This window comes from Garra rufa, chromosome 17 (assembly GCF_049309525.1).
Source record: "Garra rufa chromosome 17, GarRuf1.0, whole genome shotgun sequence".
Taxonomy (NCBI): Eukaryota; Metazoa; Chordata; class Actinopteri; order Cypriniformes; family Cyprinidae; genus Garra; species Garra rufa.
Genome location: NC_133377.1, coordinates 42241824 through 42264819, shown reverse-complemented (window position 1 = coordinate 42264819; position 22996 = coordinate 42241824). Strand labels below are relative to the sequence as shown.

The window sequence follows — 22996 nt, the reverse complement described above, 5'->3', positions numbered from 1 at the left end:
CTGCTGTCCGGGGAGGGTCCTCGAGAGAGCCTCGCCGATTACATCGAGCGGGTGCTGGTGTCCAGCAGAGCTTCGTTGACCGCGAAGGATGACACCAGCCCCACTCCAGACCCAGAGCCCAGCCAAACATCACCCCGACATGCAGAGTATGAGCCCGCATTCACCGCAGACGGAGAGCCTGAGCCCGGAGCGACCACAGTATGGAGCGCCGACGAGCTCAAAACCTCCGACCAAGAGCGTGAGCCGACCTCTACATCTGCGACGGTGGAGTGCTGCGTGGAGCAGGAGAGGGCGGTAGAGAGCCCTGCCCACTGCACCACCATTGGGGGTGAGCATGAGCTACAATCTGGGGACTTAATAGACTTTTTCTCAGAAACACTGGCCTGCCTGAACTTCCCACCCACCCGCCCTCTTCTGCCTATGCCTGGATCCCCGCTGGTTCCGTCCAGTTATCCTGAGTCTCCGCTGGTTCCGTCCAGTTATCCTGAGTCTCGGCTGGTTCCGTCCAGCCATCCTGAGTCTCCGCTGGTTCCGTCCAGCCATCCTGAGTCTCCGCTGGTTCCGTCCAGCCATCCTGAGTCTCCGCTGGTTCCGTCCAGCCATCCTGAATCTCCGCTGGTTCCGTCCAGCCATCCTGAGTCTCCGCTGGTTCCGTCCAGCCATCCTGAGTCTCCGCTGGTTCCGTCCAGCCATCCTGAGTCTCCGCTGGTTCCGTCCAGCCATCCTGAGTCTCCGCTGGTTCCGTCCAGCCATCCTGAGTCTCCGCTGGTTCCGTCCAGCCATCCTGAGTCTCCGCTGGTTCCGTCCAGCCATCCTGAGTCTCCGCTGGTTCCGTCCAGCCATCCTGAGTCTCCGCTGGTTCCGTCCAGCCATCCTGAGTCTCCGCTGGTTCCGTCCAGCCATCCTGAGTCTCCGCTGGTTCCGTCCAGCCATCCTGAATCTCCGCTGGTTCCATCCAGCCTTCCAGAAACCCCGCTGTCACCTGTCAGTCCCCTTGCTCACCCTCAGTCCTCCATCTGTGCAGTGGGCTCGCCGCAGGTCTGCCAGCTTCCATCGGCGTCTCGGCTGGAGGATCCCTCATCTCCACCTCCAGGCTCAGAGTCCAGAACTCCACCTCGGCCCTCCGACCCTGCGGCTCCACCACGGCTCTCAGCTCCCTCATCTTCGGCGTCGCCCGTCGGCCCACCAGCTCCACCGGCTTCCTCGTCCCTCCGGCTCCGCCTTGGTCGGTTGTCTTCCCGCCATCGCCTACGGACTCTACTCCTCTGGCTACGCCTCGTCGCTCCGTACCATCGGCTCCGTTGGGCTCCTCCCTCCCCCCGGCTCCACCTCAGTCCTCTGACGCTCCGGCTCCACCGCGGCCCTCCGGATCTCCGCCTTGGTCGCGAGAGCCTCTGGCTCCGCCTTGGCCCTCCGGATCCTCGGTGTCGCCCAGGATCTTCGGCTCTCCGTCTCCGCCTCGGGCTCATCCTCCACCTGCTCTGCCTCTGTCGGTCGGACCCCTGGAGTCGTCAGCCCGTCCTCCACCATGGCTCCTCCCTCCGTCGGCTCCACCATGGATCTTCATGGCTGTGGCCTGGGTTTTGCTCTGTGCCTCCTGCTCCGGGTCCCTCCTGTTTCCTCCCTGGCTCCTCCCACCTTCGTCGCCCCCCTGGACTCTGTTGACTTTGTCTGTTGTCCCCCTCCAGGGGTGCCGTCCTCCGCCAAAGCCTCCTCCCTCATGGACTGGGTTTTTTCGCCCCTCTTCTTTTTTTTTGTTGTTCCTCACGGTGCGAGGACGCAACTTTTTTGAGGGGGGTGTAATGTCACAGTCCTGTCTGTTCATCTGGTCTCCCCCTGTAATTTTGTCACTATTTGGTTGTGCCCTCGTTTGCCCTCATCCCCGTCTTTTTTTAGCCTGTTTGTTGTACACATTGTCACATAGCAGCTTTTAGACATTGTTCTGTTTTTGTTATAAGTCAGAAATGACAAGGGGCTCCGCAATACAAAGTCAATGGAGAGCATTGGAAAAAAAAAAAATTTCGATGTGGGCGTGGCCTAAATGCGCTCTGTCTCTATGACTATACCAAAACGAAAGTGTTCTGCCTATAAACCATCAGCTTGTCCTCACAGGAACAGACGCAAGTCTAAAATGGTTCACAAGTGTAAATACATTTTTTTCATAGAGGTAGTTTGGCTTTTTTTTCATAGTTCTCACAGCGATGCGCAGCAAGGTAAAAACAAAGGTAAGCACATTTGTCTTCTGATCCGCAGCAGGATAACATGCAAATATAACGGCAAATATGAAAACGAAACCTTGCCGAAACTAGATGTTTAATTTCAAGTTGTATTTAAAAAAAGCTTTAGTTTTAGGTTTGATATAGCCTGACATTGGCTTTCGCGTGCCACTGTTCTATAGTCCTTTTCGTCTCTTTTAGAAGAAAATAAACATTACCCTAGGTATTTATTCAATACAGATACAGAACACGATGAGTTTTACAATTTGCAACCACTTAATGTCCACATTAAAATATTATTTAAAAACCGCCTAAATGTATTGTTGCAACACATTTAAACCGGAGAAATCTTTGAAGTGCTATCTCAGCGTTTGATGCGGTACCGTCTGAAAAAATCCACCGACTGGGTTAAGAATGTCCAAAGTATTTTAATCAAAGTGACTTTTAATATTAAAAAATAAAACATTGTCAAACTGTAAAGCTTGCACCAGCCCCCATCATGTACACATTTTACCGAGGAAACAATCGAGAGCATTCTGTCTATCTGCATCACTGTGTGGTTTGGAGCCTGCAATGCGTCCTGCCAAAAATCTCTCCAGCGCATAGTCAGAGCAGCTGAGAGAATCATTGGTGTCCCTCTCCCCTCCCTCCAAGACATCTACAGCACACGTCTCACCAAAAAAGCCCTCTGCATAGCAGCCGATCCCACCCAATGCAAAGCTTCTTCAGCCTGCTGCCATCAGGGAGGAGACTGCGGAGTCTTCAGGCAAGGACCAGCAGACTGAAGGACAGCTTCGTCCATCAGGCTGTCAGGAAGCTCAACTCTCTCCCGGCTCTTTTTCTAAGATTATCTTTTTCTAAGATTAATTGTGTACTGTATGTACAGTAAGGGTGACATTGACAAAATTCCCCCTGTAGTAACTCAGTCTTACACTAAGAATGTGCTACAACCTTTGAAACATGAAATAACTCTTTTGGTGAATTACATAATGTAGTTCATAAAATTATTTGTGGACTGTACATACAGTAAGGGGATATTGGAAAATTGCTCATGTTGAAAATTAGTCTGGTGGCTAGGAATGTACTACAACTCTTGGAACATGAAAAAAAAATCTGAATTAGATTAATGTTCTAAGAATAATTATGCTCTGTATGTAAAGAAACAGATATTGGCAAAGAATCAGCTGTAGTAAGTAATTCTTGTAACTACAAACATACTTCAGTCTTTGGAACATTAAAAACATTTTGGTGAATTACATTTATTTTTAAAGAGTATTATTTACTGTACATATAGTAAGGGTGATTTTGGCAAAAATGTAGTCAATTTTGTAACTGCATACATACTACAGTCTTTGGAACATGAAAAACAATGTTTTTGTAAGTTGCAGTAATTGTTTTAAGAATAATTATGTATTGAACTTACAGTAAAGAAGATATTGGTAAAATGTTAAAACGTTTGGAACATGAAAACTCCCATTTTGATGAATTTCTGTATGGGTTTTTTTCCTAAAAAATATTTGTGTACTGTACGTACAGTAAGGCGACATATTTGCTAAATATTTTCAGTCAGTTTGGCATTTACAATGGCTTTGAAGGTAAATTTGCAGACGGTCCCTAAATCAGCCTAGGCTGTTATTAGAGGAAATATTAAACATAAAACTAACTTTAGCTAGTTAAACCCAGTAATGTGAGATGTCTGTATAAACAAAGGTTGCTACTCAAACGGAGAAATGCAGGATGAGCTGGAAGGCTGCATTTCTAGGCTAGCATGACACCTGGCCCTAGTAGTATTAAAAATGATTACCAAATGGAATTTAAGATGATAGTATGCACATTGTGATGCAGGCTTTGTTTTGAATCCTTCGTTTGGGCTGTTTTGAAGGATGCATCGGGTATGGCTGAGGGGTCTTCAGCTAAAACGGCTTGAGGTCCTTTAATAAACCCTGCTCACCAGCCGAGGTCCGGACAGTTATATATAAAAAAACTATTTTAATTTTTTTACGAGACCAGGGTATCTGCAGCATATTTTATCTTAAATTCTAGAAATTTAAATACCTTTTTAAAGACCTGAACAAAAAATAAATTAAGAAATAAATAAATAATTAAAATGACTGTAAAAAGCATGATTTACAATTCAGATACAGGTTTCTTAAATTATAAACTTAACATTCCAGCCTTCAAGAATCAAAACTATCAATTATTATATTAATTTAAACAATTATTGTCAGACAAGTATTATATTAATTAACATATATTTTACTGCCTTACTGTTTAAATTTGTATAACACATTATCTTGTCGATCCATCAGTTCACATTTACAACTCTCCGTGTTTGCTGCCTAAAACTAGGACAGATTTTTACATTGGTCTTTTTGACAACAGAAGATTGATACGAGCTGATTAAAAATGGCAGATCATTCTCTTCCAGCAGGAGGCGCTGTCAGAATGGCACACAAAGCAGCGCCGCAGCTGACTTTGAAACGTGCAGCGCTCATATTTATTCAGTGGATAGCCTTATAAAGTTTAATCGCAATTCTTGCCTTTTAGTCCCCAATTTAACTTGAAATCATAATTAATACTACTACTTTCTTAAACCCTAATAATAGTTATCAATGAAAATGAAGAGCTTTATTTATACACAGACTTTCAAAAACAACCCTTAGCCTAAACAAAATATGTCTCTTTTTATTTTTTCCCCACTGTGTTCGGCGCACAAGAGAAATATTAGGGAAGGAAATTAATATCAGCATATTAAGTATATTCGTCTATCATTGTCCTGAGAGAATGTGCACGTCAGATGCCGAAAGCGCTGTTTTTACTTTCACTTTAACATATTGCACAGTTTTCACTTTGCTTGTGTGATATCCATTGGCTCACCTTCATGGTTTAAAACATAAACATGTATAAGAATAGAGTATAAAAATATATATTTAAAATATTTGCAACGCAACCACTACATAATGCGTTTCCATCAACGTTTTTCACTCTGTACGCAATGCGCCGATCTCTGCACGGAAGATTGAACCCAAACGCTGACCCTGATGTGCTTGATATACATTTATTTATTAGAAATTAGCGTTTGGCTTTTTTTATGTTTAATTATGTCAAAAGCTTTCACGGTCCGCATGGACGCATCTTGTCCGCCAGTTGACGACCCCGGGTGTAGCCTATCCCTCGTGTTAATCTTAATTTGCACAGATTTCAGTTCATGAAAAATGCATTTGCTAAAAATGAATCTATACTGAGCTTGTTCAGTTTCTTTGACATATGCAAGCAGGGTGTAACATGTCACCTGATGTTTCATGTCTTTTGCCTTTGTTTTGCACTGTTTGTGATTTGGTTTCTCCCTCTGTCTTCCCCCGTCTGTTTGTGATCATTTGGTTAAGTCCTTGGTTAATCATTTTCTGTATCACCTGTGTTTCATGATTAGTTCCCCTTTATAAGTCTGTCTTTGAGTTTAGTCCTTTGTCGGTCATTGAATGTGAATGTACCACGTGTGTGGCAATCTCCTGTCTTTCCTTTGAAGATCACGATTAAAAGTATTTATTATTTGAGTTTTGGCTTCCGTCTCGTCAAACCAGCACCAGTCCGTAACAGAATGACCGACCAAAACCGTAGTGCTGAGGAACAGCTGTGGAGCTTGAGGCAGATCGGTCGGGAGTTGGAGCGGTATGTAGAGGATTTCATTGAGCTTTACCATCAGGTGAGCTGGCCCGACGTCTCTTTCGGCTTTGTGTTTCTGTTGGGGTTGGACGAAGAAACTATTCGTTGCGATCTCTCTGTTTATGATTTCCCGTTTGTCGAATTGGTCAATATCATTCTCTATTTGAACGGCTCTAATTTCGAGATAGAACAAATAGAGAATGGCAGTCCGATGCAACGTCCAACCCCCTCAGAAAAACGTCACATCGCACCAGCTCACCCAACGCCAAGAACCTCTGCATACCGATCCAACAGTTCAGACCGCCTGCCACGCCCAGAACATCCTGAGATCCTCCGAAGCTCCATAGTCTTCCTCAGCCCAACACCGCTGGCTGCCGCCACGCCGGTGTCTGCACGCAAGATGGCCGAGACCACGACAGCGTCAACACCTAAGATGGCCGCCGCCACGCCATCACCTAAACCCAAAAAGGCTGCAACACCCAAATCCGCACGCAAGACGCGACAAAGCCCAAGTCTGCACGCGAGATGAACTCTGTTCCTGTTTTCCCGGCCGAGATGGCCGATGTTCCTGAGTTCCCGGCCGAGATGGCCGCAGTTCCTGATTTCCCTGTCAAGATGGCCGCAGTTCCTGATTTCCCGGCCGAGTGGCCGCAGTTCCTCATTTCCCTGTCAAGATGGCCACAGTTCCTGATTTCCCGGCCGAGATGGCCGCAGTTCCTGATTTCACTGTCAAGATGGCCACAGTTTCTGATTTCCCGGTCAAGATGACCACAGTTCCTAATTCCCCGGCCAAGATGGCCGATGTTCCTGATTTTCCGGCCGAGATGGCCACAGTTCCTGATCTTCCTGTCAAGATGGCCACAGTTCCTGATTTCCCGGCCGAGATGGCCGCAGTTCCTGATTTCCCTGTCAAGATGGCCGCAGTTCCTGATTTCCCTGTCAAGATGGCCACAGTTCCTAATTTCCCGGCCGAGATGGCCACAGTTCCTGATTTCCCTGTAAAGATGGCCGCAGTTCCTGATTTCCCTGTAAAGATGGCCGCAGTTCCTGATTTCCCTGTCAAGATGGCCACAGTTCCTAATTTCCCGGCCAAGATGGCCTATGTTCCTGATTTCCCGGCCGAGATGGCCACAGTTCCTGATCTTCCTGTCAAGATGGCCACAGTTCCTGATTTCCCGGCCGAGATGGCCGCAGTTCCTGATTTCCCTGTCAAGATGGCCGCAGTTCCTGATTTCCCTGTCAAGATGGCCACAGTTCCTAATTTCCCGGCCGAGATGGCCACAGTTCCTGATTTCCCTGTAAAGATGGCCGCAGTTCCTGATTTCCCTGTAAAGATGGCCGCAGTTCCTGATTTCCCTGTCAAGATGGCCACAGTTCCTAATTTCCCGGCCAAGATGGCCTATGTTCCTGATTTCCCGGCCGAGATGGCCACAGTTCCTGATCTTCCTGTCAAGATGGCCACAGTTTCTGATTTCCAGGTCAAGATGGCCACAGTTCCTGATTTCCCGGCCGAGATGGCCGCAGTTCCTCATTTCCCTGTCAAGATGGCCACAGTTCCTGATTTCCCGGCCGAGTGGCCGCAGTTCCTCATTTCCCTGTCAAGATGGCCACAGTTCCTGATTTCCCGGCCGAGATGGCCGCAGTTCCTGATTTCCCTGTCAAGATAGCCACAGTTCCTGATTTCCTGGCCGAGATGGCCGCAGTTCCTGATTTCCCTGTCAAGATGGCCACAGTTTCTGATTTCCCGGTCAAGATGACCACAGTTCCTAATTCCCCGGCCAAGATGGCCGATGTTCCTGATTTTCCGGCCGAGATGGCCACAGTTCCTGATCTTCCTGTCAAGATGGCCACAGTTTCTGATTTCCCGGTCAAGATGGCCACAGTTCCTGATTTCCCTGTCAAGATGGCCACAGTTCCTGATTTCCCGGCCGAGATGGTCGCAGTTCCTGATTTCCCTGTCAATATGGCCACAGTTCCTAATTTCCCGGCCAAGACGGCCGATGTTCCTGATTTCCCGGTCAAGATGGCCGCTGTTCCTGAGTTCCTGACCGAAATGGCCCCTGTTCCTGATTTCCCGGCCAAGATGGCCTCCATTCCTGAGTTCCCGGCCGAGATGGCCGTCGTTTCTGATTTCCCGGCCAAGATGGCCTCCATTCCTGAGTTCCCGGCCGAGATGGCCGTCGTTTCTGATTTCCCGGCCAAGATGGTCGAAGTTCCTGGTTTCCCGGCCAAGTGGGCCTTCGTTTCTGAGTTCCCGGTCGAAAAGGATGCAATGGACCTGATGGATATGGCTCTTCCTATGGAGTTTGCAGCCCCTATCCTATCACCAGAACGTCCTCCAGAGCCCGCTCCTCAAGAGCGCCGTCCAGAGCCCGCTCCTCAAGAGCGCCGTCCAGAACCCGCTCCTCAAGAGAGCCGTCCAGAGCCTCTGCTGGACCCATTCAGTCTTCCATAGTCTCCGCTGGTCCAGCCCAGCCTCCCAGAGCCTCCGCTGGTTACGCCCTTCCAAAGCGTCCTTCGAGGTCCGCTCCTCCAGAGCTCCCTCCAGAGCTGTCTCCAGAGCCCACTCTGCCAGACGGTCCTTCAAAGCCCCTGAATTTCCCAAAGAAAATTTTTTGGGGGGGGCTATATACCCCTAGCCAACGTGGCCGGGCCGAGGACTGAGGCCACGTTGGACTTGAACCATCTGTCCGGCCATGGCCTCCTGACCTGCCATGGCCACGTGAACTATTGGCCAGGCCATGGACTCCTGATTTCCCTGACCCGCCATGGCTCCCTGATCCGCCCTGGAGGCCTTCCCAAACCAGTAAGGTCCTGTCCTGTAACGGGCCTCCAGGGCGTCCGCCCTCCCTCCCCAGTGTTTCCGTCTCGGCGCGAGACGCGCCTATCGGGAGGGGGAGGTAATGTTACATGTCACCTGATGTTTCATGTCTTTTGCCTTTGTTTTGCACTGTTTGTGATCATTTGGTTTAGTCCTTGGTTAATCATTATCTGTATCACCTGTGTTTCATGATTAGTTCCCCTTTATAAGTCTGTCTTTGAGTTTAGTCCTTTGTCGGTCATTGAATGTGAATGTACCACGTGTGTGGCAATCTCCTGTCTTTCCTTTGAAGATCACGATTAAAAGTATTTATTATTTGAGTTTTGGCTTCCGTCTCGTCAAACCAGCACCAGTCCGTAACACAGGGCCGGCCCTAAGCAGATTTTCAAAAGCGTGCACATATTCCTTTGCCGTCTTTTTTTGTAAATCATGAAATCCAGTTTTTATCAGTTAAGGCGACTGGCAAGAGTGAAATCTTTTCTTTCTAGGCAGCATTTTGAATCAGTGCTCCATGCTTTTATTATTTCCCGTTTGGACTATTGTAACTCACTTTATGTGGGGGTTAGTCAGTCGTTACTCTCACGTCTGCAGATGGTTCAAAACGCCGCTGCGAGACTGTTAACAGGAACCTGCAAAAGAGAGCATATAACCCCTGTGCTGGCCTCACTGCACTGGCTGCCTATGTCGTATAGAGTGGATTTTAAAATTCTAATGTTTGTTTTTAAATGCCTTCAAAATTTGGCCCCGCCTTACCTATCTGAGCTTCTTCACCCCTACTCACCCTGTCGGTCTCTTAGATCAGCTGATCAGCTTCTCTTGGAAGTACCGAGATCCAGGAGGAAGCTCAGAGGGGATAGGGCTTTCGCCATTGTGGCTCCCAAATTGTGGAATAACCTGCCCTTGCATGTTAGAACGGCACCTTCACTGTCAACTTTTAAAACACGTCTTAAAACCCATTTTTATTCTTTGGCTTTTGGCCTCAGTGAGACTTAGTTTCTTAATAACTTAATTAGTTATTTCATCTTTCATGAAATGGGTCTTAAAACCCATTTTTATTCTTGAATGTTGATTGTTTTAGTTTTTAATGTACAGCACTTTGTGTCAGCTGTGGCTGTTTTAAAGTGCTTTATAAATAAAGTTGATGATGATGATGATGAGGATATTTTATTATCATTCAGGTATATTATTAATATTACTATTATTTTTCCATTTATTATTATTTATTTTTTCTCTATTTTCTGCTGTCATTTTCATTTTAATTAAACGTTTAGTAATTGTATTTTACCTTTTTGTTGTGTGTATGTCTATATGTCTATATAGTTATTCAAGATAAGCATAGCTAAAATAAGTTTACTTTTTCTATTTTTTTTAGCTAGCATTTTATTTTAAGTTAAGATATTTATTTTAAATCAATATCTACTCAGTATTTTTTCCTTCAATACATAATTATAAACCATTTTTAATAATTCAACTATTTTTAATCACTTTAACCAAAAAAGTATGAAACTTTATTGAGATTAATACTTTGATAAGGCAAAAACATCTGGTTTAGGAAAATTAAAGAGAAGAATGTATTAATAGTATCGATAATATTTGTTTCTGCGCTGACATGTTTTAGTCCAGATTATAACTTGCATTAACTTGCATTTTTATTCAAATTCAGATTTTTTAAGACCCTTTTTTTTTCTTTTTAAATTGATGCGATTTCATAATTTCATTATGATCTTATGTTTCTTTGTGCTTTAGGTTCACCAGACATTTGTGTCTTTGCAATGAAAGCTCCTGGTGATCAACACAAGCAGGTTCTGACCTGTCAGGCCACTGGCTTTTACCCTCAAAATATTGAGATGAACATCAGATTGAACAAAACTGTTCTTGAGGATGTGACATCTTCTAAAATCAGACCAAATGCTGATGGATCCTTTCAGATGAGCATCAGTGTGGAGACTGACCAAAACCACAAAGGATCTTATGACTGCCTGGTCATTCACAGCAGTCTAGTGGAACCAGTTTCCGCAAAATGGGGTAAAGGTCCAATTCATTTTTAAGTGAATATGTGCAGAATGGCCTATAAAATTGCCTTTGCATATATAACATATGAACTTGATTAATGATCAATATTCCTTGACACAACGACTGTAATGAAAGTGCCTCAGTTCACTTCAACAGGTTAAATGCATTTATGTTTTTTTTCTTCATTCTGCAGATGGAGTGTATTTTGACAGTGAAACAGAATCTCTGTGGCCTGTTATAGTAGGAATAGCAGCAGCTGTGTTTATAGGCCTGTTGTTTCTGGTTTGTTTCAAACTTCAAAAGGTGAGTTTTAATTCAACCTCCTTGTTTAAAAGAAATGTTTAAATGTATGAAACATGGACAGAGTGACAGTATATACCGTATAAGTTAATTTATCTGAAATATCTGAAATATTTATTTATGCTTTATCTTCTGTTTTTCTAGGCTTCAAATCATAATATATTGATTACTCCTAATCCTGACACTGAACAAGCAGCGTATAGTCTGCTTAACTATGAGACTGGAGTTACTTTATTGACTGGGATCTGAATAGTCTCAGTCCACCGACCATTGGCTGAACTTCTGATGCATTCACATTTTGAAAAAAAATGTTTCTATTAGGACCAATGCTCATGAGTACTGCAAAGATTCAGGAGTCTGAAACTTCTGCTGTGTGTGTGCACTTTGATGGGTTTTATGCACAGCACAAATTACGAGTATTGGTTACACTATTTGGCCACACACCAACTCAATTTTACTCTCACTTTCATTTTAAAGCAATGCTTAAAAATATTTGTTTTAAACTTTGCTTAAACATGCAATATTTAACTGAATTTTGATTGTATTTAATGCATTATGTATTTATAGTAATAATAATCATTAGCATTAAAATTTATTTTAAAAAAAAAAGCTTTTAATTATAGTTTTTAAAAAAAGGTAAAATAATTTACCATTCTACTGTATGCTGTTGTGATCTAGGCATATTTTTTTCAAAAATGGCATGAGAATTTTATTTATTTATTCTTATTTTTTTGTAATTTGGGCATTGATTGAATGCAGTCTGAGGCAGATCTATATTCAGTTTAAAATCTAACGCAAAATGGAAATGCAATATTTAAAATGGTAACATATTTCTGTATTTAATAAAATACATTATCCCATATATGTGCAATGTTTGGTGCAAAATAAAAATGAAAATTCAGTTATATAATTTACATTTGCCATTTTCTACACTACACTTTAATATGTAAATTAAACACATTTTAACGCTTTATAAGATGCATAATTAAATGTCCAAGCAATAAATGTATAGCCAAATCATCAACTATCAGTTGAAATTCTGTTTATATCATGTTCTCTTTACAATGGTTTCATTCATAAAACAAATATCAATGCTCATGTACTTTACTTTACCCCTCCCCCAAATTCACCACCGTACAATAAACAAGTATTACGAGTTATAGAGCTCACGACAACTGGAACATATTCAGCCTAGGCTGGTTTTAGCTGTTTGTTTTTTTTGTTTGTTTTTTTCAGCAGGGGTTCCTGCAGGAAGGAAATAATATTGTAGACAATCAGGTGGCTGTGAAGCTTTTACTGTGGTACGATGAATGAGTAGTATCTGAAAGCAGCATTTATTTATTACTTTTTATTGTGCGTATTTGTTCAAAAATTTTACGAAAATCTTGATCTTCTAAAATATTGTCGGTTTCGATCTCATTCTGGTTGCGTTTCCCCAAAACAACTGGTCGAAAGTTCTGTCAATGTGTAGAGTTCAGTGGACCTTTCGACTATTTAGGGAAACGCACCCCTGATCTTATATTTACTGTGACAATCACATTATGGGGTAAATCAATGCTATCTTCTTTTAAATTAATTAACTCTAGATTTTGTCATTGAGGATTGAGAATGTATTTCGTTTTGGAAAACGAAAGTGTAATTTCATTAGCAGCCCGTGAGGGGGCATCAATGCGCTCAATAACACCTAAAAGAGAGGAAATACACTTTCACTTTAATGCAGATCTATCCAAGGGGCGCGTCTGAAATATAAAAAGGACAAAAATAGTTGATTCGCTGTCGTTTAAAACGTTTTATCTATAGGAAAGAATGTTTTGCCAATTTGTAGTACTTCTTTTTCTTCTCATTTCTCCACAAAGCAATGCAAAACAAGGTAAGCGAAGTTTTTTGGTCAAATTTGGCAGCTATACCGTTACCTACTAATTGTAGGCGACGTACTGGTTGGAATAAAATAGAAGATGGAAGATGACGGAAACAGCGTAAATAAATTAACGTTTGACCTAACAGACTTAAGTTATTTATTGTTAACAAGTATAATGCTGAAATGTACATTTTAAGAGAAAGCACAAATGTGAATTAATTACTTTGTTAGCTCTCTTTAACATTTGCGCAGCAAAAACGCATATCTGCTTGCGCAGCAAAAACAAATCATAATAAAAAAAAAACTAAAGATTCTTATGTTTTTATTTTTTTACATATCAGTAGCCTTTGTATTTTGTTAATCCCTATTTATTCCAAATTGTATGAATGTTATTTGCAAGTATAAAGCGATAATGTTGTTCACAATAATGTTGTTTCCGTTGTAAGTTTCCGGTGTGTAGTTTGATTTTGCGGTTGTCTTGCCATTCTGGGTTGAGGAGGTAAACTTTGAAAGCTTTGCGGAAAGTGAAGTTTACCCGCGGGCCTTTACAATCTAGGTTTAAACACATGCTGGGGTAAAGTTTAACAACTAGACAAAAGAAGCATTACCAGCGGCCAAACGCAACTCAAAAGTGGTTTAATGAAACAATCTAAAAGGACAATCCAAGACTGTGATTGACCAGCTCAAATCCACTGTCTGTTTGACTCAGGAGTGTGCGTGTATGTAAATTAGTCTTCCTTCTTAAAGGTATTGATGCTTCACGAACAACAATACCAGTGCATCTGTGTACAGAACATCTAGATCTAACAAAAACACTAGCAATGCTTGTGTGTTTCTGTGTATGAATATTCTCAATCAGAGTCATAATGGTGACAAATCAATGTTTTTAACCCCAGACCACAGACTTGGTGGGCACAGAGACTGCAAATGATCTATCCACCTCCTTTGGTTTTGAGCTGCCAAATGGCTTTATATAGACAATATAAAAGTTCTCAACATCTGAGGTCTCATAATAATTTTTACCACTGGCTTTCAACAGTTTTCTTTGCAACTGATCTGACATGTCCATTCTTTGAAACCTTATTAAACCCTTTTTGTTCAATATTGTACACTCAGGAAAAAAAGGTAGGGGAAAGTGGGGACGGTTGCAACAAGGGGAAGTTGCAACATTGCTTATTTTTTCAAGCAGGGATAAAATACAGAGATTATATCCCCCTCATACTTCCTGGAAGAAATCAGCAATATGTGATCAGTCCTTCTACCAAAAATCATTTTCTTGGTAAAAAAAAGTAACTTTTTTAAAGATGAGATTGTTGGTCATAGTGTCTAAGTTGTTTGTGTGACACATTGTAAAAACATAACATTTTAATCAGTGCAATCTGAGCTTCTAATAGACATAGCTATAGCGTGTGCCAATGATATTGTGTTAAGCTAATATACCAATTGTATCATGGCTATCACTGTAGGGACCACAACCTTACCACAACATTGATTTAAAAGCTTGCCATAATATTACATAATTTAAATTTTATAATGATAATAATAATGAACCCTTTTAATAGTTAGGTGTCTCTGCTTTTTTAAGTCAATAGGTAAAAAATCTATACTTGTACTTAAGAATGTTTTTCATTTACTCTTCTTTGTTTTTTACAGCCAATTTACCTTATTAAAGACCGTGACTGTGTAGAAATAAAATAAAGAAATTGCAAAATGATATTTAAGAATGATTTAATTACATTTAATTGAATGTTGCAACTGTCCCCTGTTGCGGGGACAGTTGCAACATTTCACTTTGTCTATTTAAGTGTAAATTGTTTGTATATTCTGATATGTACACATGTTTTAGCAATATGGGTGAGTAGCTGACAGATGTGGCTTTAAAATTTCGGCTTTCTAATACAAACAGTCTCTGAGAAACGAAAGGAAATGCAAAAAGTGTTGCAACCGTCTCCCCTACAAAAGCAATCACTGGCTCTGTACTCATTTTAAAAGGCACCAAAATGCACCATTTGGTATTTAGGTACTAATATGCACCTTTACAGATAAACCTTTGGAAGTGTACCATTTGAGAAGTTAAAGCCTCAGTGACAATATTTGTGTACCTTTTTTTCTGAGCTAGCCTTAAAACGAATGGAGTAGCCGAATAAAGTACAGAGTCGTTTTAAACTACACTCTTAAAAATAAAGGTTCTTTCAAAGGTTCTTCATACAATGCCACAGAAGAACCATTTTTTGGTTCCACAAAGAACCATTCAGTCAAAGGTTCTTTGAAGAACCATCTCTTTCTTACTTTTTCTAATCTAAAGAACCTTCATTTGCCACAAAGAATCTTTTGTGAAACAGAAATGTTCTTCAGAGGTTAAAGGTTCTTTATGGAACCATTTAAACAAAAAAGGTTCTTCTATGGCATTTTGAAGCACCTTTATTTTTAAGAGTGTAGCTTAAGCTTCTAGTCTGGATTTTATGTTCCAGTTCAAGAAAGAACTTACAAATGGCTGGTGCGACCCTACACTATTTTTACATGCCTCTGACAGGAAAAAAGCGTTTAATGGCTTCCTTTCATTGTGATTTGTACTTTTTTATCTTCTTCAGAGAAACACTTCCTCCACTACAAGTATACAGTCCTTACCAAAGCAGGTCCATTTCCTGAGTTCATCGCTGTGGGTGAATCTGACGACAGACGGATTGCTCACTACAGAATTGAAGAACAATCCTGGAAAAGAGACCATCTGACAGCAGGCGACTGGAATGAAGCTCCAGAACTGCCTGAAACTAAAGACTGGTTCTTAAATTATCTGTATGATCTGTCAAAGTGCAACTACTCCGCAGTGTGTTCTGGTGAGTGAGTGCTTTTCTCCTTTCAACATCTAATCAACATATGAGCTCACAAATGAAAACAAAGGTGTTATTTCATCAAGTAGCCACTTTGAGCATCCCTCACTCTCAAGGGTGCACAAGTATAGTTATTTACTTTTTATGCTTTTCTGATTATAGAGTTCCATGTACTCCAGAGAATAATTGGATGTGAGCTGGAGAAACTTCCTAATGGAACAGTAACAAGTCTGAAGGCCTTTGATGAGTTTGCATACGATGGAAAGGATTTTACTACCTGTAAGTATGACCTTCTTCCATGGATAGATAAAGTCGTAGAAACCAAAATGGATCATCGAACTGGACGAATGGATTTCCTCATGAACTGCACTAAGTGGATCTCCACATTTAACAACACATATAAGAGTAAGTTCTAAAGGCATTACTTCAATTAGCTCTTGTGTTTGTTTGTGTTTTTGACTCTTTCTAATTTTGTTTTGGTTGTTTATCATCATCATCATCACCATTTAAGACACTTTAAGCAGTGGTTAAATATTCAAACCTCTATGACTTTCACTTGCGATATGACGATTTTTGATCGTGGACGATTAAAATGTCTCCAAGATCTGCTTTTGAAAAAATATGTATCGTGCTACAGCGTGCCTCCGTCTTAAAGGGATAGTTCACCCAAAAATGAAAATTTGATGTTTATCTGCTTACCCCCAGGGCATCCAAGATGTAGGTGGCTTTGTTTCCTCAGAAAAACACAAACGAAGATTTTTAATGAAAACCGGTGCAGTCTGACAGCCTTATCATGGACGTGGATGGGCACCAAACCTTTAAAAGTAAACAAAAACATGCACAGACAAATCCAAATTACACCCTGCGGCTCGTGACGATACATTGATGTCTTAAGACACGAAACGATCGGTTTTTGTGAGAAACTGAACAGTATTTATATCATTTTTTACCTTTGATACACAGCCACGTCCATCTGTCAGGAGCACGAGTTTGGCATCAGTCACGTCACATGTGAACGCGCTCTAGCGTAGAATACGCAAACGCCGGAAGCGATCTGTTGCATGTATACGACACTCATTGTTTACACAGTGCACAGAGATTGTGGGTATAGCGTCTATTCAAAATGGTAATTACCTGCGCGTATCCTGATTGTTCAAACCGACTTAAAGCTAAAAGATTACGTTTGCTTGCGCAAACTCATCCGGGACTTTTCACTGATTTCCCCTTACGGCGTTTGTGTATTCTACGCTAGAGCGCGTACACATGTGACGTGACTGATGCCAAACTCGTGCTCAGGACAGATGGACGTGGCTGTGTATCAAAGGTAAAAAATGATATAAATACTGTTCAGTTTCTCACAAAAAACGATCGTTTCGTGTCTTAAGACATCAATGTATCATCACGAGTCGCAGGGTGTAATTTGGATTTGTCTGTGCATGTTTTTGTTTACTTTTAAAGGTTTGGTGCCCATCCACGTCCATGATAAGGCTGGCAGACTGCACCGGTTTTCGTTAAAAATCTTCGTTTGTGTTTTTCTGAGGAAACAAAGCCACCTACATCTTGGATGCCCTGGGGGTAAGCAGATAAACATCAAATTTTCATTTTTGGGTGAACTATCCCTTTAACATACTGTACAACGCGACATATATTCACTCAGGAGACACTGCACTTATTAGCAATCACAAAAGTACATTATTTGCATGTGATTTAAAGCCTTGCCGTTAAATGACGTTATTTCGTGCGCGCGCTATCCTGGCATGCGCTTGATAAGCGCGTACACATGAAGCGCGCGCACTAAAATCTATCAAACAGCGCCTGATAATTGGACTAAGCTGTCTTTCGCGTCTGGTTCGCTAATACTGTCAAAGCCACACAAGGATTACATATAAACTCAGTTGGTTATGTCTAAAGTGAAATTAAACAGCTGAGAGAAAAACGGACGCGCGCCTGTAGATATTAGATGCGTGCTGCTCTTAAAGCGACAGAAACATGCTGTCGATTGTCATTTAAAGGGACAGTTCACCAAAAAATTACTTGGATTTTGTCCCAAACCTCTATTAAATACAGGGGTTGGACAAAAAAACTGAAACACCTGGTTTTAGACCACAGTTAGTATGGTGTTGGGCCTCCTTTTTTTGGCCAATAGAGCATTTCGTCTTTGGAATTGTCATATACAAGTCCTGCACAGTTGCCAAAGGCATTTTGAGCCATTCTCCTCTTGCAGATCAGGGGTCAGGTCACTACATGATACTGGTGTAGGAAAATGTTATCTGACTCGCTCCTCCAAAACACCCCAAAGTGGCACAATAATATTCAGATCTGGTGACTATGCATGCCATGGGAGATGTCCAACTTCACTTTTCTTGTTCATCAGACCACTCTGTCACCTGTCTTGCTGTGTGTACTGGTGCATTATCATCCTGATACATGGTACCACCTTCAGAGTACAATGTCTGAACCATTGGGTGCACATAGTCAACGTTCACACCTGTTCTTACTGGTGGAATGTGCAATCAGTGAAGATTGGCCACCAGGCTGCAAAAATATAGCCATGAAACCTCCAACATTATATTGGCCAGTGTTTCAGTTTCATTGTCCAACCCCACAGAGTGGTCTTATGAACAAGAAAAGTGAAGTTGGACATCTCCCATGGCATGCATAGTCACCAGATCTGAATATTATTGTGCCACTTTGGGGTGTTTTGGAGGAGCGAGTCAGATAACATTTTCCTACACCAGTATCATGTAGTGACCTGACCCCTGATCTGCAAGAGGAGAATGGCTCAAAATGCCTTTGGCAACTGTGCAGGACTTGTATATGACAATTCCAAAGACGAAATGCTCTATTGGCCAAAAAAAGGAGGCCCAACACCATACTAACTGTGGTCTAAAACCAGGTGTTTCAGTTTTTTTGTCCAACCCCTGTACATCTACTGTACCTGAAAATTAAAGTTTGGTTTTATATATTATGTGTATTTGTATTCTTTTTTTTTAAAAATAACAAATACAATTAATAAAAATTGCAAAATAGTAAAACCAACATGACTGATATGTGATAAAATCGTGTTATTTCTGAAAAAAATTGTGATATGATATTTTTGCAATATCGCCCACCCCTGCTTTCACTGTAAAAAAAAAATAATAATCACCTCAACCTCGACTTTTTTTTTAAAATATGGATCTAATCTAATATAATTTAGAAAATGAAATTGAAATCTGTTGCATCACTTTTTGATAATTTTTTAGTTTTTTTTTTTTTTTGGGACACAATATGGGTTTTTGTTTGAAGGAATGGCGAATACCGTTTTTGACTGCATAGAAAAGCAATCACAGAATCTTTAATGTTTGTTTGTCAATTGCATTATTACTCTCTGCTCCAGGTCGACCAGATGTTTACGTCTTTGCGAGAAAAGCTCCTGATGATCAAAACAAGCTCAATCTGACCTGTCTGACCACTGGTTTCTACCCCAAAGATGTTGAGATGAATATTAGATTGGACAGAAGTGTCGTTGGGAAACAAATAGTTTCTGAAATCAGACCAAATGCTGATGGATCCTTTCAGCTCAGATCCAGTGTGAAGATCAACAGAAACCACAAAGGATCCTATGATTGTTTTGTCAATCACAGCAGTCTGATAGAAGCAGTTTCAGTGGAATGGGGTAAATATCATTATAAATACAATCACTCACATATTTGTCGAAGGAGAACATGATAATACTACAGCAGATTAATGTTGCGGGTCACAAACAATTACGTTTAAAGTGCATTTTCAATATGTTCATTAAACAATTATTATAAACGTTTTTATTTTCATTCTGCAGATGGAAAATGCTCTGACTGTGAAACAGTATCTTCAAGGTCTGTTACAGCAGGAGTAGCAATCGGGGCATCTCTAGTTCTTCTCATTGTGATTGTTTACATCATCTACAAAATGAAAAGATCAAATGGTGAGTTATAAATATTTAGCAGTATCATTTTTGCATTAAACCTCTAATATGTATGAACAAGGGATGGACAGATTATGTGAACAAATATAGAGTTTGATAGTGATGATTTTCATTTTTGGAATTGGATTTGATGGACATTAGATTATAAGATTATAAGAAATGAATGAGAAGTGTGACATAAGCGCAGCTTGGCATAAACATTTATGAGAAGATGATATCTGTATGTGTTAGAGATGAAGTTTTGATCATATGCTGTATCTTTTCTAGGTGTATGAAGTTACCATTGGAGATATATAAGATGAGTAGTCATGATTTCATAATTACATTTAGACATTTATCCAAAGTGGCTTACAAATGAAGACAATAGAAGCAATCAATCCAACAAAAGAGCAACCATGTTTACGTCCTGGTCAGTCTAATGGAGTATGCAAGTTTTTTTATTTTTATTTTTTTATAATAAATAAAGAAAACAAATATATAACTGAAAAAATAGAGAATGCTACTGTTAATATAATTTTTCCACAGTTGAGGGTTTCTTGAAACATTTCAAAGGATGAAGAGTACATAAAATGTGTACCATGAAACATTAAGTTTTCTATTCTCCGACAAACTGACATGCTTGATCATGAAAAGGTGTATAATAGTTTATAGCATAACATGCTTCTGATCAAACTGATTACTGTACAACTGAATTTATTAAGCTGCTTTTTCCAATCAAATGATGAAGAAATTCACACCTCACTGATAAAAATTATTTTGTGGTAAAGTAAAAACAGAAAAACAAATGTAATTTCTACATTAAATAATTAAGTTCAGGCAAGAATTTGAACAAAAATGTAAATTAGTACTAATATTGGTACTCAATTTAAGCTTGTAGAATTTTACATTAAAACTTGTATGTTTTACTTGGATTTCTTGTTTTATTTTTACAAAGATTGTGTAAATAAGTAAATATCAAAGTCATGATCCCATTGTTCCCATCACGCACTTGGGCATTAATAATTAATAAGGTCACTTTTTTTAGCTGTTTTCGAGATGTATTTACTCTGTTTTATGATTGCTTTTGTTGTTAGGTTAAGTAACTTGCTGTTTTGTAACATCTAGAGTTCATTTTCTACTCAGAATGACCCATTCATACTCAAACTATTCACTGATTGTTACCGTTATTGTGTATCATGTGCCAAGTATTGGTCTCTGTGTTAATTTGGTTAGTAATTGAGTCAACATATAACCTTATCAACAATTAGGAGCTGTCTATTTGCTTACATGTTTGTACGTAAACACATGCTTGAATGAGTTTACGGTGTTTGAGTAAAGTTTACAAACCGTGGCTGAGTGAATTGTACTTGAGGACTGCAGAGTAAAATTTATTAATTATTAAGTACACTGTAAAAAGTTTTCACCAGTTTCAACTTAAAAACTTAAGTTTAGCAGCTGCCTTAAAATATTACGTTAAATCAACTTAAACTCACAAGTTAAATCAACTAAATTTTATTGTAATAAGTTAAATGACTTGTAGTTTTAATCTGATTTAACTTAAAAACTTAAAGCAGCTGCTTAACTTGGGTTTTTAAGCTAAATCTGGTGAAAACTTTTTACAGTGTAGAAATTACTGTTATCACACTGTAACTACGTTAAATTTACTAATTTCCTTTGCTAATTTTACTTGACTTAGTTAAGTAGATTTTACTTAATTCCATACTTAAATTTTACTTAAAAAATGTGTTTGCAAAAACTTGCCAAATAAAAATTAAGTAAATTTACTTATTGTTTTTTTTTTCACTTGTGGCCAGCTATATTCACAGTTATTGTAGTCTATCTTATGTTGTTTGTTTCTTAAAGCTGAAGTGTGTAATATCTGCAGAACTGCAAAAATAATGACTTTCACATTTTTTTCTGAACACTTCTCTTTTCTGTAATTGGTTGGGCAGATACCTCTAGTCCCGCCCCCAAACTCATGCCATTGGTTGAGTCATACCTTGACTCAAACAGATCAATGTTTGTTACAAAGTCAAACTACCAGTGACTTCTAGCGTACTGTAAATTGCATTAAGTGAAATTATCACTAATCTTAAACTATTTTTATTTTGTCATTGCTACTTAAGAGATATGTGCATTTTTTTCAGTTCATGTCATAATTGCATCTCATTTCTCAGAAGACTGTTTAGAGTTCATATATTTGTTTTACCAAAATAAAAATAAATAAAATAAAGTAAGCACACACCATGATATTTTTTGTATATTTTGATGTCTCTGTATATATGTAAACCACATTGGTAAAACATTGAATTTATGACTCATTTGTAATCAAAGCTTGATGACTTGAAATTAAATGACAGTATTGTACAGACATCTTAACTGAAATTACCTACACTGAAAGTATTATTTGTAATGAAATAGTCATAAAAAGTCATATAAAGTATGTGCAGTAGACCACAAGACTGTAATAGAAAGTTTAATAAAATTCAGGAATATTTCTACTGCAAATGTTATGGTGCAAATACAACCTGCAGTTCCTGATTGGAATGAAAAACTAAATATAAAGACACATATATTTTATTTATTAGAAAATACACCAAATTGTCACAGCAAATAGTTTGACCACTGCAATTTAAATGGTGATGGTATAGGAAATCAGTTGAAACCATTGAGTCATCTCAAAATGATCTATAATATAAAGTGATAATCAGTTTAAAAAGAGAAAATGGGAGAAGCAGATGAACACAAAACAGGTGAAATGGGTTAAAAAGATTCATTCAGAATGATTCCTTGACACAGTTCTGTGTTTTTTCCCCCAGTGTTCATGAATCTGTCTCTTGTGTTTGTCAGATGAACAGTGCTGTTGATGAAGCATTTTATTTAACCTATAGAAAACAATTTTAGGAATAGTTGGAATATTATAAAAGCCAGATGAGTTTTAAAGGCTCCGTTGTCTACTAGACTGTGAAAGAAGTCACACAGGAAAGAATGAGATTTTAGCTTTAGTTAGGCTACTTGTGGTTAATACTAAGTTGCTTTTCCAGGCCACATGGCCTTCAAATGATAAAAACAATGAGATAAACACACTGAATAATGACTTTTGTGACATGTTTTGATTCACGCTTTACTGCAAGAAGACAACAAAGCCAAGAATATCTGGGTGATAGAGGGGGGAAAAATACATTTCTAGTTTCAACATTCCACTTTAAATACAATAAATATCATATGTATACAAAGTGACCAACATTTGGTATTTAAGCACTGAAAATTCAAAATCTAAAAATGGAGCCTCAATGAGATGCCCATATTTTTGGGACTGAATGATGTAAGGCTTTGAAAGTCAAGATTCCAAAAGGAAAGTTTATTAAG

At 39.9% G+C, this 22996-nt stretch overlaps 1 protein-coding gene across 1 annotated transcript; it reads left to right on the top strand.

Moving 5' to 3' along the window:
- Positions 1-12744: 12744 nt before the first annotated feature.
- On the top strand, positions 12745-21110 carry LOC141289659 (H-2 class I histocompatibility antigen, K-D alpha chain-like). Its single transcript, XM_073821818.1, has 6 exons — positions 12745-12883; positions 15463-15708; positions 15865-16107; positions 19082-19360; positions 19523-19648; positions 19916-21110. The coding sequence occupies exons 1-6, from the start codon at positions 12820-12822 to the stop codon at positions 19921-19923; spliced, it is 966 nt and encodes a 321-aa protein (XP_073677919.1). The 5' UTR covers positions 12745-12819; the 3' UTR covers positions 19924-21110.
- The last annotated feature ends 1886 nt before the right edge of the window (positions 21111-22996 follow it).

What these genes read in the sequence shown, in the direction of transcription:
- LOC141289659 (XM_073821818.1), top strand. Translation starts at nt 12,820, where the DNA reads ATGTTTTGCCAATTTGTAGTACTTCTTTTTCTTCTCATTTCTCCACAA. An exon ending in CTACTCCGCAGTGTGTTCTG is followed by an intron (nt 15,709 to 15,864) that starts GTGAGTGAGTGC and finishes TTCTGATTATAG; the next exon opens with AGTTCCATGTACTCCAGAGA. An exon ending in AGCAGTTTCAGTGGAATGGG is followed by an intron (nt 19,361 to 19,522) that starts GTAAATATCATT and finishes TTCATTCTGCAG; the next exon opens with ATGGAAAATGCTCTGACTGT.